At 44.4% G+C, this 18,209-nt stretch overlaps 1 protein-coding gene across 5 annotated transcripts; it reads right to left on the bottom strand.

Annotated features, from left to right (window-relative positions):
- Positions 1–1,351: 1,351 nt before the first annotated feature.
- PBK (PDZ binding kinase) lies at positions 1,352–16,732 on the bottom strand. Of its 5 annotated transcripts, none has more exons than XM_067534028.1 (8): positions 16,639–16,725; positions 15,992–16,068; positions 15,326–15,428; positions 14,632–14,774; positions 13,474–13,643; positions 9,292–9,421; positions 5,069–5,251; positions 1,352–2,164 (listed from the first exon to the last, which is right to left on the bottom strand). In XM_067534028.1, exons 2-8 carry the CDS (start codon positions 16,047–16,049, stop codon positions 1,956–1,958), a joined length of 996 nt encoding a protein of 331 aa, XP_067390129.1. In that variant the 5' UTR covers positions 16,050–16,068; positions 16,639–16,725; the 3' UTR covers positions 1,352–1,955. The 5 variants fall into 5 exon arrangements, with proteins under 5 accessions (XP_067390129.1, XP_067390133.1, XP_067390131.1 ...); XM_067534032.1 differs by lacking the exon at positions 16,639–16,725 and adding an exon at positions 16,271–16,290; XM_067534031.1 differs by lacking the exon at positions 1,352–2,164 and adding an exon at positions 2,242–2,602 and having other exon boundaries at positions 16,639–16,732.
- Between the last annotated feature and the right edge of the window lie 1,477 nt (positions 16,733–18,209).

The following is an 18,209-nucleotide window of genomic DNA, read 5'->3' as shown; positions in this document are numbered from 1 at the left end:
AAAACTAGTCAAGACTCTACACCAGTGTTTCTCAGTTGGTGTTCCGTGGAACCCTGGGGTTCCGCGGTAACACTGTTAGGGTTCCACGAGAAAGTGACATCGCACTGCTGAGAGCAGCTGTTCTCTGCGCCGCCGAAAAAGGGAAGATGTCCCGGATTTTTCGGCGGAGGATATCGAGTATGAGTGTAATTTCCCTGCGGAGCCTAAAGGGTTCCATGGGGAAATTTAATTGAGAAACGCTGTAAATGTTTGTTTATAATATGCTTATTTCGACTTTTTTTTGGCTCCATATGCAAAAATACCGTTAAGAGTTTGGGGGGTTCCGCAATTATTTATCGAGTTCAAAAGGGTTCCGTGGCCAAATTTAATTGAGAAACACTGCTCTACACTTTTTCTTCTAGCTCTGCTGGTTACACAGAGCCCTTGAAAGCCTTAGCTCCCGAGGGGTCTGCAAGTGTAGACAGCCTCAATGAAGCGTGACCCAACCCCTGCAGATAGCGGATTCTGAAACTTAACCTTAAAACAGGTTGGATGCTTGTCTCTACAACCCTAAATATCTTGGGTGTTCCATAAGCTCTACTTGTACCCAGATACCCAACTTCTAGCGTTAGCTCCTGCCAACGTGATGCTAGAAGGCATGTTCACTCTGACGAATATCTCACGCCAGTGAAAAGTGTAGGGACTGTATACACAGGAGGATGTACTGAGTAAAGTTCTGGAACTGCTTCATTTGAAGTGTTAGAGAACAGAGCACATTATGGTAAACCAGGTCTTACTGCTCAGAGTAGCTTAAATATGCTGGTCTCTTGTGAGAGACTTGAGCCCCCTCCATAAATCTTTAACTGTCAGTAGCCTCCAAACAAGGCTTCTATGTCCCTCTTCCCTGAGTCTCTTGCAGTCTATCAGTCCCACCTTGCCTGAATGCTCTCTTGCTGATTTTTCTCCAGTTCCACTACCATGTGAGGGGACTCTGCAGGCAAAGGCCAGAGCTACTTCCACTTCATATTACCTGTACAAATGCCAACCATCGGAAACAGTCTAAGGCAATTAACACCTGAGCATTAAGTCATGGGTTCCTAAAGCACTTTACAAAGTAGTACTCAGTCTTGCCCTCAGTTTACAAATGGGAAAAATCAAGGCATACAGAACCGACACGATCTCTCAGCACATACTTGACAAAGTTGGACATGAGTCAGAGCCCAGCTCTGTATCCCTGATGGCTCTTAGAGGGAGATCACACTTCTTCCTTGCAATCCTCTCAAGCATTAACAGCCAAATTAGTAGCCCATAGTGTAACATCTACATTTTCTGCATCTCACAAAGTTAACGTGAAAGCAATAACGCATCAAAACATGGTTCAGAAAAAGTTTACTTAGACACAACTAACAGCCACATGAATAGACAGCATTGGATTCTCATTCAGCAATTGAGGGAGTCGTACTTAGGGTTAACTTACTATTTATAAAAATGCCTGAAGAGTAATCTACACAAACACATGACATTGAAAGAGATGTAAGTGCTTAGGATGAACACATCTATCTTGCTACAAACCAGTATTTTATCAATCCAAAATTAACTTTGCCTGTTTTAAGGAATTGCTAAATTTTTCTCAAATGCTTAATATTTGTTTAAAGCTACAGAATGCTATCAACTCATTCAGTGCAAAGGTTATTTCTTAAAGTGCCCTATATATTATGAAAAAGCTATCAGCAGAGGACAGGTAAAGTAAGTTTATATGCTCTTAAAAAGTAGGTTTCTTAGGATACATACAAAAACAACTGTTTGCAATGTATATCTAAAACTAACCTTCTGGGTGGCACAGCTGATCATCAAGAAACCCTGCTACCAAAAATTTAGGTTACACGGGATTCTTGCATAAATATCAGAGTATGAGGGGAAATACTGAAATTACGTGTAGAAATCTCCACATCAGAATGCAGGGCGATGAATGGTGGTTAATTATTGGTATGCGCGTCTTCCTCCAAGACTCCAACAATGTGTGCAGCAGAGGGACGCTTCCTCGGATCCTCAAAAGTGCAGAGGGAAAACATTTCAATCACTTTCTGGTATGACTGGTCCAGTTCCTCCATGTTCAGTGGTGGCCTGGTGCCTAGAGCTGCATAATACGCTTCATCATCAAAGTCATCTTCATCAAAAGTAGCATCTGGTCAAGAACATTTAAAACAAGTCAGTGGCAGTAACTGGCAATCTCAATTGCTTTAGAAGTCATGTGTGTTGGAAACAGTCAATGCCACCTCCCCAAGGACCATCACCCATTTAACCCCATGCAGTCTTTTCTTCCTCTAAATGAGGATCTGAACGGTAGGGAGCAGGAGCACTGGGTCCATAAAAGCCACGTAACTGGTCCTTTGAAGAGTTGCTTGCCATTCTAGAGCCAGCATTCATCACACGCTACCTTAGATCTTGATTGTTTTGCTTACAAGCCCATCTATCATTTCACATGCCACAATGCTTCAGAAGCAGCTGGCCCTCTGCCACTTTGGTTTGCTGACTCCGTCCCTTTGCGTTTACAATCTACCACTTCAAACTATAATCAATCATTTGGTTTTCTAGCCCCCTCAGAAAACACACCAACTGCGGCCTGTTGAAACAAAGAAAAAAGCTTTCCTGCAGTTACCCATGTCTAAATACATGCCAGTAAGCTGTTTCCTGTTGGAAACTCATTAAAACAGGAGCCCCGAGCAATTACACAGCTGCACCGTTTATAGGCAAGGAGATTCTGAAGTATTGCCAAAGATTCTTAAATACCAATTTGTAATTTCCTTGTTTAATTTACACAGTTATTCTATCCCAGTGAAGGTTAGTGGCAGTACAGCTATCCGCTTCGTTAGGATTGGATTCTAGCCTGAATGAAATTGTCCGTTATCTAAGGTGGAAGTTTAAAAAACAAACATGAGTTTTCCAGTTGTTAAAGTCCTGTACTTCACTACTCCCACCAGCGTGAAAGGCAGGCTTCCTTGCACACCGGGCCTAGGCAAACCCTCCTCCAGTTTGAATGTGGGGATTAGAAAGCTTAGCAAGATGCCATCTGTGCTCGTTTGTATGTCGATACCTTGACTGCTCTGGCACTTTGTGGAGATGCTGGGGTTTGAGTTAGAGGAACAAAGAAAGGTCTTGTTTTGTTGCTGGATTGACCAGCTTGTTTGAAGGCTAGAGCAAAAGAAGTCTTCTCTACCAAACTTCTGTTGGGAGGAGTTTCTACCTAGAATGATAGTTTTAGGATTCAAATTACATTGGCTCTGTTTATACTGATTCTCCTTAAAAAAAAAAACAAAAAAAACAATAGTGAATTCAGTGCTGGTGAAAAGTGCAGGCTTGACAGCCCTAAAGACTGAAACCTCTATATATCCAGCATAGGCAGCCAATAGCATATGCTTCTTCGACCCTGCCACTGTGCCTCAAATGTAACCTGGCAGGACCACTTCTAGAGAGGAGGAGGAGGTCGGCTCCAGAGCCTACTCACTCTTTGGTCTGTCTAATTAGCCAACACATTTCTGTCAGTCCAGGGGTCAGTGTCAGACCAGGTGGTGGGGTTTTTGGCAACGTGCCTATCTATGCCCACAGACCTGCCTGATACCACCCAGCCCAACCCACTAAAAGCACCAGTCAGATAAAGGGCCAACTTTTGGTTACTTCTGACCTTGGCTGGGACTGAACTGACAAGGTTGTTATCCGATTATGACCCTACAGATCTCATCACCAATCACCTGTGCCATCTAGTATCCCGTTTTGGAAGTGCAGTTTTGGTGGAGGAGGCGGAACAATATTGGCATTGGGCCAGTCAGCATCTAAAACAGCAATCCCAGACTAGCTAGACTGTCCTGTTTTGTACAACAGAGACCAGGTGACTGAAGGGGAGCAGCACTAGCTTTTTAACAAGGAAATGCAAATATCACTTCGCTATTAAAATATAAGCCCTATCTCAAAAAAGTAAAGCCAGGAGCTGTTTAAATGCTACTGTAATAATGAACGGGCTGGGTCCCCTACACCGACTCTGTCTAGGAGCTGGGCTTCTAGTTCAAGCAGAGGAGGCTGATGCTTCACTGTTCAAGCAGGTTATGCATCTACTTTGGCTTGAGTCCAATTGCCTCTGAAGCTTTGTTGAATGCCGTTTGCTGGGCTGGGGAAGAATTATGTTATCCTTTGACTGTCATGCTAACCTCATCACTTTGGTCCAAGCTAAACTGCAGCTATCACCATGGTAGATTCCCTTCCCGAACACAGTTAAAACATGACTCAATCTTGCTACAGTTGGACCAGAACCATATTCGAAGCAAGTTCACTTGGATTTGAGCAGGATTGTAGCATAAGTCAGGAATATGCTTGGGTTCTGTCTACACTACACAACGGGAACCGTGTTGAGGGACTATCCATTTGTAACTTGGCTGTCACGCCAAGGTTAGTGTTGAGGGGAATTTGATGAACAGCAGAATTTCAAGGCGGAATTCTCCTGCAGCTGTTTAACAAGCAGCTGGACTGCTTAGGGGGCCCCTCCGTATTGAAAATGATTTATTAAGCACATTTCTCAGCCCCTCATTTGGATTCAAGAAGCCAAACAAACTTGAAAGCAGCTCAGCCACCTGCAAAAACACTGAGCACACCAGCCAGGCACATGTTCGGCAGTAAGCCCCCTGGGTACTTTAAGCACCTCTTTTATGCTGCAACACACTCCAGGGGAGGTGAGACAGTTCTGGGAACATACCAGCCATGCCTTAGAAGCAAGAGAAAGGATTTAAAAAAAAAAAAATCAGTGAGTAGAGAAAGATCTTGGCTACTTTTCCCCTCACTATTTCCTTCTGTGCTCCTTCAATGAGCCATTTCAGTGGATGAACATAAGACAGTTTAATTATTCTAGTTATATTAATTGCAGGACATGATTCACACGTGCCCTTGGTTGCGGATGTGCATTAAAGAAACACTAAGGTGTCCCCTGCATATATATGTTCAACGCAGTCAGTTCCACTAATGGGTAAATCCATCTTTAAAGGCAACTTCTTGCAAAAGTTGTTTGATTTTAAGACTTGGACTATAAGAAATAAAAGCTGACCTTCATCTTCATCATCATCATCATCAGGCAGGTTCAGATGAGGTACAGAAAGGGTCATCATCTCCCACAGAGTGAGCCCAAAAGCAAAGATGTCAGCCTTATCAGTGATAACGCCACCCTCCTCCAGCGCTTCTTTAGGTTTCCATGGCTCCGTGCCAATGTAAAGCGCCTCCGGGTCACTCACTGAAGAGAAACACCACATGACTCAGGCCATGTCCACACTAGGAAAAACGGTGTACTTTTAACATGTTAAACCTGTAACTGCCTTGTCTACACTAGGATCTGTTAGCTGGACAAAGTAAACTCTAGGAGGCGAGAAGTCACCCCGACCAGTGTTAAAACTACTGCTTGAGCAAGTGAAGGCAGATTAAAATTATATATATAAATTTTCCCTTTCTTTCATTTGTTTTTATATATATATATATATATAGATGAATCAGAAGCCAGGAATTGCAGAAAATTGATAAGGAAAGCAAAGGGATGCAAGGAGAAATCTATGACCAGCATAGTTAAGGACAAGAAGGAGTTTTTAAATATATTAGGAACAAAAAGAATCCTAACAATGGTATCCTAACAATAGATGGAAATTATAGAATCATTATAACAACACAGAAAAGACAGAAGTGTTCAATACTTTTTTCTGTTCTGTATTTGGGGGGGAAAAACACAGATGATGAAGCCTTGTTATGTGGTGATAATACTCTTTTCATCCCATTAGTATCTCTAGAGGATGTTAAAAAATTAGACATTTTTAAATCATCAGGTTCAGATAACACACCCAAGGGTTTTAAGAGAGCTGCCTGAGGGGCTTGTTGGACCATTATTGTTGACTTTAAATAAATCTTGGGGCACTGGGGAAGTTGCAGAAGACTGGAAGAAAGCTAATGTTGTGCCAATGTTTTTTAAAAGGGTAAGGGGGATGATCCAGGTAATTATAGACCTGTCAGCCTGACATCAATCCTGGACAAGATAATGGAGCAGCTGTGACAGGACTCGATTAGTTCTTTATTAAAGGAGGGTAATGTAATGTAATGAATGCCAATCAACATGGGTTTATGGAAAACAGACCCTGTCAAACTAACTTGATATCTTTCTTTGATGAGATTACAAGTTTGGATGATAAAGATAATGGTGGTGACATAAAATACTCAGATACTGTAAGGTACTTGACTTGGTACTGCAGAACATTTTGATTAAAATACTAGAATATAAAATGAACATGACACATTAAATGGATTAAAAAGCTAGCTAACTGATTGTAACTGTAAACAGGGAATGGGTATGTTTCCAGTGGAGTGGCAAAAGGATCGGTTCTTGGCCCTATGCTACTTGACATTTTTTATTAATGACCTGGAAGAAAACAAAATCATCACTGATAAAGTTTGCAGATGATACAAATGTCAGGGGAGTGATAATTAATGAGTATAGGTCACAAATACGGAGTGCTAGCAAATAATGTGTGTTTTAATACAGTTAAATGTAAATGTATACACTGTGAAACAAAGAACGTAGGTCATATTTACAGGATGCCGGACTCTATCTTGGGCAGAAGTGACTCTGAAAAAGATTTGGGGATCATGGATAATCTGCTGAACATGAGCTCCCAGTGTGATGCTGTGGCCAAAAGAGCTAATGCGATCCTGGGATGCATAAAACAGAAGAATCTCGAGTAGGAGCAGGGAGGTTATTTTACTTCTGTATTTGGCATTACTGCGACCGCTTCTGGAATCCTGTGTCTAGTGCTGGTGCTCACAATTCAAGGAGGATGTTGATAAATTGGAGAGGGTTCAGAGAAGAGTCACAAGAATGATTAAAGGGTTTGAGAACATACCTTGTAATGACAAACTCAAAGAGCCCAATCTATTTCACTTAACAAAAGAGAAAGTAAAGGGCTGACTTGATCACAGTCTATAAGTATCTACGGCTATGTCTACACTACAGACCTTACAGGAGCAAAGCTGCACCGCTGTAAGGTCTCCTGCGTAGCTGCTCTATGCCGATGGGAAGAGCTCTCCCGCCGGCATAATTAAATTACCCCCAACGAGGGGTTATGCTATGTCAGCGGGAGCATCTCCCAGTGACATAAAAGCAGCATGTGGACAGCGCTCGCAGTGAAACTTACGTCGGTCAGGCAGGTATTTTTTTCACACCCCTAACCAACAAAAGTTTTACTGACAAAAATATTAATGTAGACTAAGCCAACACTGGGGACAAATATTTAATCATGGGCTCTTCAGTCTAACAGAGAAAGGTCTAACAGGATCCAATAGTTGGAAGTTGAAGCTTGACAAATTCAGACTAGAATTGAGTCAAATGTCTAATGATGAGAGTAATTAACAATTGGAACAATTTACCAAGGGTTGTAGTAGATTCTCCCTCACCAACAATTAATAAATCAAGATTGGATGTTTTTCTAAAAGATCTGCTGTAGAAATGATTGTGAGGAAGTTTTCTGACCTGTGTCAGACTAGATGATCACAATGGTCCCTTCTGGCCTTGGAAGCTATGAAAAACGGAAGAATAGGGAAAATATCCTGCAGTGACAAAGTGATTGATTAGATGGAACCTCGTAGGCTGTTACCATCTCTCACCTTTGTGATTCTTGGGAATGTCATGCTGGCAGAGAGGCCTGGATTGGAATATGATCCCAAGACTCTGCACTTGTGAGTCAACTCTACCTCTCCCAGTCAATTAAGCACAGTTCTATTAAAGCTAGAGGACAAAGCCTTTGACAGAATCCATTTCCCAACTGTTGTCTGAAGGTGGCTGGGATGGGTGATGAATTTATGTCATGCTAGGTGACAAACTGCTAGCAAGAAAATTATTTAGCTTTTTTTAATCCAGCAAAGGTTTATTACTGGTCAGTATGTTTTTAAAGTCTCAGAGTTCCTAATGAATCGTACAGAGTCGAAAAATGTCTGTACCAGACTGAATAAGGAAACCCAGTCACTGACTTGATGTCCACTCACTCCTGCAGAAGAGATTTTGGCACAGCACATTGCTTCATAGTGAAGCCAGCATGCTGAGCTGTATGTGGACGCTCTGGCAAGCAGTGGCAGCAGCACACTTTCCCTGTTGCTTAACAATTCACTGAGCTATCGGAAGGCTCACAGCTATTTGAAAAACGTTACTTTTATGCTGCAAGGCTGATCTTCAGAAGTATCTGGCACTAATGAGAATTGAATGTTAGAATCGTTAACACTTTGTAGACCAGTGTCCTTTAATCCTTGGATACCCTATGGTTAAGGGCCCAGTTTACTTTTTTGGCTTGCTGGATATTGTCTCCAGGTGACACTCCACAAGACTTCACTCAGAGCTGGGCTGAAGGTTCTTCTAATCGAGACGACTTGTTCTGTGCTATCAACAATTTGATACATTTAGCTACCCTCCTCATTGGGAGATCATTCCTGTGGCATTACCTCCCCAGACTCCAAAGCCCATTTTGTCCTGGCAGCATTCCATTCCTTTCCCTTATAAAATGAAACAATTACTAATAAAAATCTAATAGTGCAGCTTCATAAATCAACTGTTGCAAATTCAAGCACGTAGAAAGAAGCAGCAGTGAAAAGTGATCTTGTAATTAATCCAAACACATTCCTGCTTTTGACAGCTAAACCAACAGGCCATTAGACATCTGCTTCTTGTTGTATTTAAGTGAAATATTTATAATTTTCACGATTGGCTCAGGCTTGTCTCCAGGACTATGAAATAGAAGGTTAATTTACTTAACTCTGAAGTAGGAGTTAAGGTTTCCCCACAAATGACTTTTGAATGCCAATTCAAAGTCTGTTAAGCCTAATCAAGTGTTCCTTGTACACCAGAACACCTACGCACGTTGAGTTCGGGGGTCCAAGAAATGCAGTATGGGGCCCTTTGGGATAACGTGGAAGTTTCTTGCAATTATGCAGCACTTTTCACCTGGATCACAAGGCACTTAAACTATAAGGACAAGTGCCACTGAAATGCATCCACCTCCTGGGCACAGGACAGCAAGTACATGGCATAGAGCCAGGGAAGGAAACTGCATCCTTGCACAACAAACTCCTATTATGGAAACAAAACGGGATCTTTAATGTCCACACAAAGACGACACCACCTCAGTTTAGACAGTTAGGCCATCCTTTCCCCTTCCAGGACAAAAGCTAGCTTTAAAGATTTGGGGTCCTGAACACCCACAGTAACTCCAGATCACTGAAGCAGTCCGAGCTGACAGCCCCACATACCAGTCATGTTTTCATCCAGTGGCAGGGACACTCCCACATCACAGATTTTTACCGACTCAAAGTCACCTTTAATGACAACATTAGAAGACTTGATATCTCCGTGGAGCAGTTTCTTCTCATTATGCAGATACTATGAGGCAAAAAGAGGAACAATTAGCATCACACTTACAAAAGAGAAGCTACAAATAGAGACACAGGCTATTTTAAATCAGGTTTGGGCAGTGAAGCATAACATATATACCACAGGGTCACCTTACGGCCTCAGTCATACTAAGTACAACAGTCCCAGCCCCAAAGAATTCACTAGTCTAAAAGACATGACATATCAGATGCATGAGACAAACAATCGCAATGAAGCGATACAGATTTACATGAGCAGGGAAACTAGCCCAAGGTTTTTCCACTGTTGTTAGTGTCACAGTAGCAACGTGAGAACTATCACTGAAAAGGGTGTTCCATGCAATGTTCTATTTTCAGTGGTTTATAACTTGCCCCACCAGAAAGTTACTCTTTGGTCTGAAGTGTATCACACCTGTTCTCAGCTCAGAAGTGAATTATCTGGGAGAGTTTGAAGAAAGCCCATTAATTTAAACAGCTTAATGGGACCAAGTCGGGGGGCCTGGATAATCTCCATCCAAGAATATTAAAGGAACTAGCACATGAAATTGCAAGGATTTTTAATTAATTCATAAACTAAGGGGTCATACCCTATGACTGGAAAATTGCTAATATAAGTACCTATTTTTTAAGAAAGGGAAAAAAAAATAATCCAGGAAACTATAGGCCCATTAGTTTGACCTCAATTGTATGCAAAGTCTTGGAACAAATTTTGAAAGAGAAAGTAGTTAAGGACATAGAGGTAAATGGTAATTGGGATAAAATACAACACGGTTTTACAAAAGGTAGATTGTGCTAGACTGATCTCCTTCTTTGAGAAGATAACCAAGTTTCTAGATTTACTGCATTTCCTTTGTCTAATCTACCTGAATTTCAGGAAGGCATTTCATACAATTCCACATGGGAAGTTATTAGTTAAAATGGCGAAAATGGGTATAAATATAAGAACTGAGAGATGGATAAGGAACTAGTTAAAGGGGAGACTACAATATATTGGAAGGGAAACAGAGTCTGGAGGGAAGTTACTAGTGGAGTTCCTCAGGGATTGGTCTTGGGACCAATCTTATTTAATATTTTTATTAATGTCCTTGCACAAAAGGTAGTAGCGTGCTAATAAAATATGCAGACGACACAAAGGTGTGTGGTATAGCCAATATGGAAGACGACCAGAATATCACACAAGAAAATCTGGACAACTTTGAAAACTGGAATACTTGAAATGGGATGAAATGTAATAGTGCAAAGTCATGCACTTACAGATTAACACCACACATTTTTGCTATAAACTCTATAACCTGGGGATACATCAATTGGAAGCAACAGAGGAGAAAGACCTGAGCATACTGGTTGATCACAATGACTATGAGCCACCAATGTGATACAGCTGTGAAAAAAGCTAATGCGATCCTAAGATGCATCAGGTGAGGTATTTCCAGTAGAGATAGGAACATGTTATTACCATTGTACAAGGCACTGGTTGGTGAGACCTCATCTGGAATACTGTGTGCAATTCTGATCCCCCATGTTTAAGAAAGATGAATTCAAATTGAACCAGGTGCGAAGAAGGGCTAATAGGATGATCAGAGGAATGGAAAACCAACCTTATGAGAGGAGATGTCAGGAGCTTGGCTTGTTTAGCCTAACCAAATGAGGGCTGATGGGAGATGTGATCGCTCTCTATAAATACATTGGACAGATAAATACCAGGGAGGGAGAGGAATTATTTAAGTTAAGGGCCAATGTTGGCACAAAAACAAATGGAGAGAAACTGGCCAACAAGATTAGGTTTGAAATTAAACAGAGTTTTCTAATTATCAGAGACGTGAAGTTCTGGGACAGCCCTCCAAAGGGAGCATGGGGGGAAAGAACCTAATTGGTTTCAAGGCTGATCTTGATAAGTTTATGGAACGGATGATATAATGACATTGCCTACAATGGCATGTGACCCAGCCGCAACTGCTCATAGCAAATATCCCCAATGGCCAGAGATGGGACACTAGACAGGGAGGGCTCTGAGTTACTATAGTGAATTCTTTCCCAGGTGTCTGGCTGGTTGGTCTTGCTGCCATGTTCAAGGTCTAACTGATCACTATATTTGGGGTTGGGAAGGAATTTTGTCCCAAGTCAGATTAGCAGACATCCTAGCGGGTTTTTCACGTTCTTCCGCAGCAGAGGGCACGGGTCACTTGCTGGTTTGAACGAGAATAAATGGTGGATTATCTGTAACTTGAAATCTTTAAATCATGATTTGAGGATGTCAGTAACTCAGCCAGAGGTGCATGGGTCTATTACAGGAGTGGGTGGGTGAGGTTCTGTGGCCTGCAGTGTGCAGGAGGTCAGATTAGATGCCATGATGGCCCCCCCTTCTAGCCTCAGAAAAAAAACAAACAAAAAAAAAACACCAAACAGTGAACCCAGGCAAGTGCCCTGTCCTTGCAGAACCTGCAAATCACCACTTACATTGTGGGTGGCATTAGAAGGGCCTCTGTGTCTCCAGTCCCAGATTTTGCACATTCTGAGGCACACAAGTGAATGTGTTAGCGTGACACTGGCACGTACGTACATCATTCTGTACAGTATCGTACACAGCAGTCAGGAAATTCTGAAGTACAGTTTCCAAATAAGTTATTTGTAGAATGCTGCCATTTTGCATAGGCTGTACCTGCAGTAGTGACCACGCTCACCCCACTCAACAGGAGCCAAGTTGATGTAGAAATTAGAACTTTCAATTTCCACACGTGTGTACACAGATGCAAATATTCTGGTTGAATGAATGGAATGTTGGCATTTAATTGTATCTCTCCAAGTGAGCTCTGGGCACAGAATGGCGTATTTATCAAAGTCGAGGTATACAACTGAGATTAAAAACAACGGTGCGTTTAGTTGAGTTGATGCTATATGCTTGATGTATGTTGCACCAGTGGGATAACACAAGGCTCACTGCTATGGTTAGGGAAATCTGTGGTTTGTTTTTCCTACCAGTGTTTGGAATGATGATTTAGCCCATGGCAAGTTCTAAGCCAAAACGTTTTTACTTACACAGTTGTAAAACAATGTTTTCCTCATCCGTGCTGGGAATTACACACCATTTTATGACAAAGATGCTCTGAATCGTGGCAGAAACAGGAGTGACTGCATGGCTCCTGTAGTAACATGAGTGGGCCCCCATGTGAAAGATGGTGAATATGCACTACTCACAACTGAGTTTGACTAGTTCATACTTCAATAAGCATGTTTAGCATCATAACTGAACGAGTTCAGTCTTCTCCTGTAGCTGGCAGGTATAGGAATAAAACCACAGATATGATTAGTCCTGTGTGTTTAGAAGAGTCTACTTAGCCCTTCTGAGGACATGGTCAAGCACCTCATGCTATGGTGAGGAATAGGCGATGAGAGAACTGCTTAGAGACAGCTCCAGTTCCCTTTGTGCCTGCTCTCTTCTGGCTGCATACAACCCTTCCATTTTCCTAGTCTTTCCAGAAAATGGCCCCCCTTTCCCAGCAGGCCAACAAGCTTATGCCTCTTTGGCCTCTCTCTGTGCACCCTTATGGTATCTTCAGGATCAAACTCTTCAGCCTCCCTGGTCAGATTATCTGCCCACTGTCTCTACCCACATCCTCTGCTGCTGCCAGACTGCCTTTATTGGCTGCCAGCAGGAGGCTGAGAGTGGACTCTAGCAACCAGGGCACACCTCCCCGCCTATCAAGGAGGAAAAGTGGGTGATTCCCAAAGCAGTGGCAAAGCATCAGTAAGACAGTGGAGGCCAGTATTAACAAAAACACAGTTGTACCACTTATTGTATAAACTGTTTATATAAACATTGTCAACGGTTTGGGGCAGGGATAGCTGTTTGTTTGTAAAGTACCTAGCACAATGGGGTTGTGGTCTCTTTGGCCTTAATCTCATGTCTCATGAAACCAGAGTGGCACCTTAGCAAGGACTTATGGCATCTACAGCACTAGAGCAGCATCTTTTGGATCTCTCAGGTTGAGTTAGTTTACTTTTCCAGGATCACCTCTGTATACAGCTCTGCCCTGGAACTGCTAATGTTACCAGAAAACGTACCTTCAGCCCTCTTGCCATGTTCAAGGCAACTTTGAGAATTGTAGCAGCAGGGAAAGGGCCCTGATGTTTTGTATTTCTCTCTTCAATTAAGTCATTGAGAGATTTTTCTCCCCCATATTCCATAGCAAGGCACATGCTTCCATCATTGGCCTGAGTAAATGCACGGTATCCTTAAAACAATCAGAGACATCATTTGTTTTCAGGGGACCAGAACAAGCAGTATCTGTACAAGAGGCACTTTACACATATGCTCAGCAGCACAATTTGACAGCAGAGTCTCACTAATTTACAATGACATTCAGGCAGCCCATTCATTTTATTATGGAATTTTGTGACTAATTAAACAAACAATATCTAAGTGTAGTTTAGTCTTTCACTGTTACAGCTGAATAACTGTAATGACCATAACTTCTATGACCCCTTTAGCCTGATCAGCGCTAGGGTATGTCTCCCCAAATTCTAACTGGCTTTAACAACAGTTCAACAAAACCAATTTTAAATATAGGCCAGGTTTCAGGCAGCCTGAACCACCTGAAGCTGGTTTAGGTCACCTGGAGCCTGCTCTACATTATAACTCTGTGATAAGCCTAGCATGCCTGCAAATAAAGTCACTGGTTCATTCCTCTTCTGTGGGGATAGAAAGAGGGCAGCTCTACAATGACTCGACAACCTACATGCTAGAAGAAATGGGATATTAAGGTATTTCTAAATTCTCTTTCAGGCAGCGCCAGTACACTAGCCAGAATTAGATCTTCTAAGATTACCCTTAATGTTACATAACATGTCATGTAACTCTTTAAGACAAATTAATAGATTTGGAACTCTATACAAGACTAAGGTAATACATGATGGAGGAAAGGAACTAGTCTCATTGCGACAACACCAGCTGGTGGATAAAGAGGAATTAAGGGAGAGTTAGAGGAGCCAGGGCATTTACTCTCTGACCATGAAATGTAGGGGTCAAGGGATATGCACATACATCCTTCACCAACTACTGCTCAAAAAAGATCCACAGCCATATGGCACTCCACCAAACTCCTCCAGAGTGGCTCTGGGAAGGTAACATCAGGAAGGAGAAGCCTGCTTTATTAAGCTTCAGAGGTGGCTGCAATAGTTACATTTGCAAATTAAGCATCTTAAGCTGGGTCTGAAACTTACCTACAATGTTTGGGTGCTGAAGGTTCTTCAGAATCTTGGCTTCTTCATTCAGTCTCTGTTGATATATATTTTGCTGCTTATTGTCACATTTTGGGTTAATTTTCTTCACAGCCCATGGGGAATGAGACATGCCTTTAGGAGATCTGTATGGGAAAAAAAAATCACTCTCAGTTAGAGAATGCAGCATCGTCCCATTCATATATGACATCGGTGATGAAAGATCTATCATAGACATCTCTTCAGTGTTGGCCAAGAGTGTCATTAACATAATGATGGATGTACAATTAATTTTTGGAATTAAACAGCAAATCTAAAACTATGAAACTAAAATTTGCCAACTTAATAATAAATCATACACTGCACCAGCACTGAACTTGAATTTCCACTACAGTCATATATTATAGTTAACCTCAGAGAAACTCCTGCAGACTGGGGTAATCCCAGCAAAGTCACCAAGAATGAATGAGCCATGAAGACTTAGCTAGTGTTGATGACTCCAATTTAAAGGCATACTGACTGGGCTGTACGGGGCATCTTGCACTGCCACTGTCTGTGTTGTACCCAAGCTGTGGATAGACTGCAGTTTCCAAGACAGTCAAGCACAGAAGTCTCTGTTTAAAAATCTATTCTATCAGTATTTGATTCTAAAGTTCCATGTTATGGCCACCCTTCCCATTTGTGTTCTTACACTTACCTTTTCATAAGGTAAACATTTACTCCAGTTCCATAGCCAAGCTTCTGCATGAAGGGAGAGGCTGGAATAACTATAGAAGCTGACGGTCCGCATGACCCATTGTCTAAAAACAAGAAAAAAAATCATTGCACTTCCATAGCACCTTCCATCTGAGGATCTCAAAGCTCTTGCTACAAGCATTTGAAGAGTTACTTTTCTGACTGAAACTGGTAGAGAGATGGATGCATTTCAGTTTCTAAAAAAAGCTCTTCACCAAACCTCCATTTCTTTAATTAGACTTCAGGAAACCATCCAAGCAGGTATGCATCCTACCATCCTGGGCATGCGTCTCACCCAATGGAAATCTTTTACAAAACATCATGTGGTGTATTATTTTCCCAGTAATTTAAAGGCTGATCTTAAACTTATTTTCTCTCTCTTTCAACTCCATATTGTAATGACTGTGTTTGTAAATAGTCATTCTAACAGGAGGTGATCAGCACCTATCTTGTTTATTAAGTAACTACCACCACACCATCACTGGCTTTATATTTTGAAACACTGGGCCCAAAGACAATCTGATTAAAAAACTTCAGCTTTGATCTTACTTTAATGGAAGATTTCCAGGGGATAAATTAACTCTATTCTACAATACCTGACCAGACGTTACAGCTGAACACAACTTACCAGATTTCTTCCTCACAGTTACTCTGTTAGGCGTTTTGAAGGCAGGTGCTGTTTCCATGGTTGATAATCGTCCCCAGCTTTATGAAAAGAAGAGTTACAATTTACATCAGATCTGCCAGCAGTGCATCTCCCGGTGCTGAACTAAGTGTTAGATATATCTAGATATATCTGCCCCCCCCCCCCATGTCTTTAGCCCGTTCTGTAATTCGTGCTCAGTGACAGGTGCTGTACGCAGGGGTCATCCAGTCTGTCCTGCTCTGACCTGAACCCCGAGCTCACCCTGGAAGCCAGGCCCGAGCCGCCACCAGAAGTTGTTGTTGCAGGGTTGGGACAGCCGTGCTGGGCGCAGGACATTAGAGAGACAAGGGGGGGGGAGGATAATATCTTTGATGGGACCCGCTTCTGTGGGTGAGCCAGACAAGCTTTTGAACGGACACAGCCTCCTCCAGCCTCAGATGGGGCAGAGGGGCCCCTCCCTGGCTGGGGGGGAGGGGGACCGCACAGGACTCCTGGGTCCCCTCCCTGGCTGGGGGGGAGGGGCGCATAGGACTCCTGGGTCCCCTCCCCGGCTGGGGGGGAGGAGGGGCGCACAGGACTCCTGGGTCCCCACCGCGGCTGAGGGGAATCTCCCGGCCCGGCCCGGTCACCTGCCAACCGCCGCCACTCGAACGTCGCGCGCTGCCGCGGCTCTCGGACAAACCCCGCCTCCCCCAACCGCCGCTCAGCTACGGCGGCCGCGCGCGGCCCAAACGGGTTGAGTGCCCCGCTCGGCCAGGAGCCGGCGCTCGGAGGGGCGGGGCCATGGGGGTGGGCGGAGCCACGACACGCGGGGGGGGGATCTATCGGCCTGTATGGAGCTGCTGGATGGGGCGGGCATCCGGGCATCCCTCCCCCTGGGCAGCTGGGGGGAGCAGGGTCCATTCTTCCGGGGGGGTCCATCCTTTCTGGGGGGGGCGGGGCACAGCATCCTTTCCCTGGGGGGGGGGAGCAGGGTCCATCCTTCCCTGGGGGGGCACAGCAGGGGTCCATCCTTCCCGGGGGGGGGGGGGGGGAGCAGGGTCCATCCTTCCCTGGGGGGGCACAGCATCCATCCTTCCCGGGGGGGGGGGGGGGCTCCATCCTTCCCGGGGGAGCAGGGTCCATCCTTCCCTGGGGGGGGGGAGCAGGGTCCATCCTTCCCTGGGGGGCACATCAGGGTCCATCCTTCCCTGGGGGGGGCACAGCAGGGGTCCATCCTTTCCGGGGGGGGGGGGAGCAGGGTCCATCCTTCCCTGTGGGGCACAGCAGGGGTCCAATCTTTCCGGGGGGGGGGGAGCAGGGGCCAACCCCCGAGCAGCACCTGGGGGGAGAAGAGGCCCATTCCCCTGGCGTTACCTGGCGGGGAGCAGGGGCCCATCCCCTCCCCCGAGGGGCAGCGCCCCTTGCTCGGGTGATGGTCCTCGTTTTCTGCTTGGCGTTTGTAGCCACCCCCTGGCCCGGGTGATGCCGCGTCCCCGTCCTGCACGGCGGGGGCAGGGTTTTGATCCCCTCTCTCTGGGTGACCCAGTTGCCGGTGGCCGCGACAGGGCTGCGGAGCCATTTCCACGAGGACCTTTGTTCTCGCTTGGTCTCATCTGCCCCGGCCATTTTTCTTTGGGGGGGCTGAGATGTTGCCCGGGTTGTCGCAGTCCCGGGGAGACTTTTGGAGCTAGATCTGCAGAACGGGCTTTATGTTATAAGCCAAGGGCACATGGAACTCCCCCTTCGCAGCCGCCGTTTCAGAGTCCTCTTGGCTGCAAAAATGCAGATTTTCTGGAAATTCCTCTGCCGGGTGCTAGTGAGATCTACAGAAGAAACGGTGCCATATGACAGCGAGCGATTATTATTCATTCTGATTTTAGCTCCCAGCTGAATCCTGCTCACTGAGAAATTCTCTCTGCCTGCCCCTAGCGGCTCTCAGTGTGCTCCCTCGTCGAGTTGCTAAGCCTGCTCCTGGAGGAGAAGATGCTGTCCAGCCAGGCACCTTTCAATTGGACGTTGACAATAAGGTGGTAGATCCTTGTCTCCACCCTCACACGCTCACAGCCACAAAGTGGGACCTGCCCCCTGCTGCCCTTTCTGATCCTTCCTTTCCACGTGACAACAGACTCGCTGTTCTCATTCCACATTGCTCCTGTAACATGTCTGCCAGACAGAGTCAGCAGCAGCAAGGGTTGGGTTCTATATCTAGGGGTCCCTG

Source organism: Emydura macquarii, unplaced genomic scaffold (assembly GCF_026122565.2).
Source record: "Emydura macquarii macquarii isolate MOO-44397 ecotype Brisbane River unplaced genomic scaffold, CSIRO-AGI_Emac_v2 contig_3372, whole genome shotgun sequence".
Taxonomy (NCBI): domain Eukaryota; kingdom Metazoa; phylum Chordata; order Testudines; family Chelidae; genus Emydura; species Emydura macquarii.
This window is presented reverse-complemented; position numbering and strand designations above follow the sequence as displayed.

Excerpts from the sequence above, each read along its gene's own strand:
- PBK (XM_067534028.1), bottom strand. The coding sequence starts at position 16,049 with ATGGAAACAGCACCTGCCTTCAAAACGCCTAACAGAGTAACTGTGAGG. Across the intron at positions 15,429-15,991 it reads AACTGTGAGGAAGAAATCTG|ACAATGGGTCATGCGGACCG; the intron begins GTAAGTTGTGTT and ends TCTTGTTTTTAG. Across the intron at positions 13,644-14,631 it reads TCAGCACCCAAACATTGTAG|GATACCGTGCATTTACTCAG; the intron begins GTAAGTTTCAGA and ends GATTGTTTTAAG.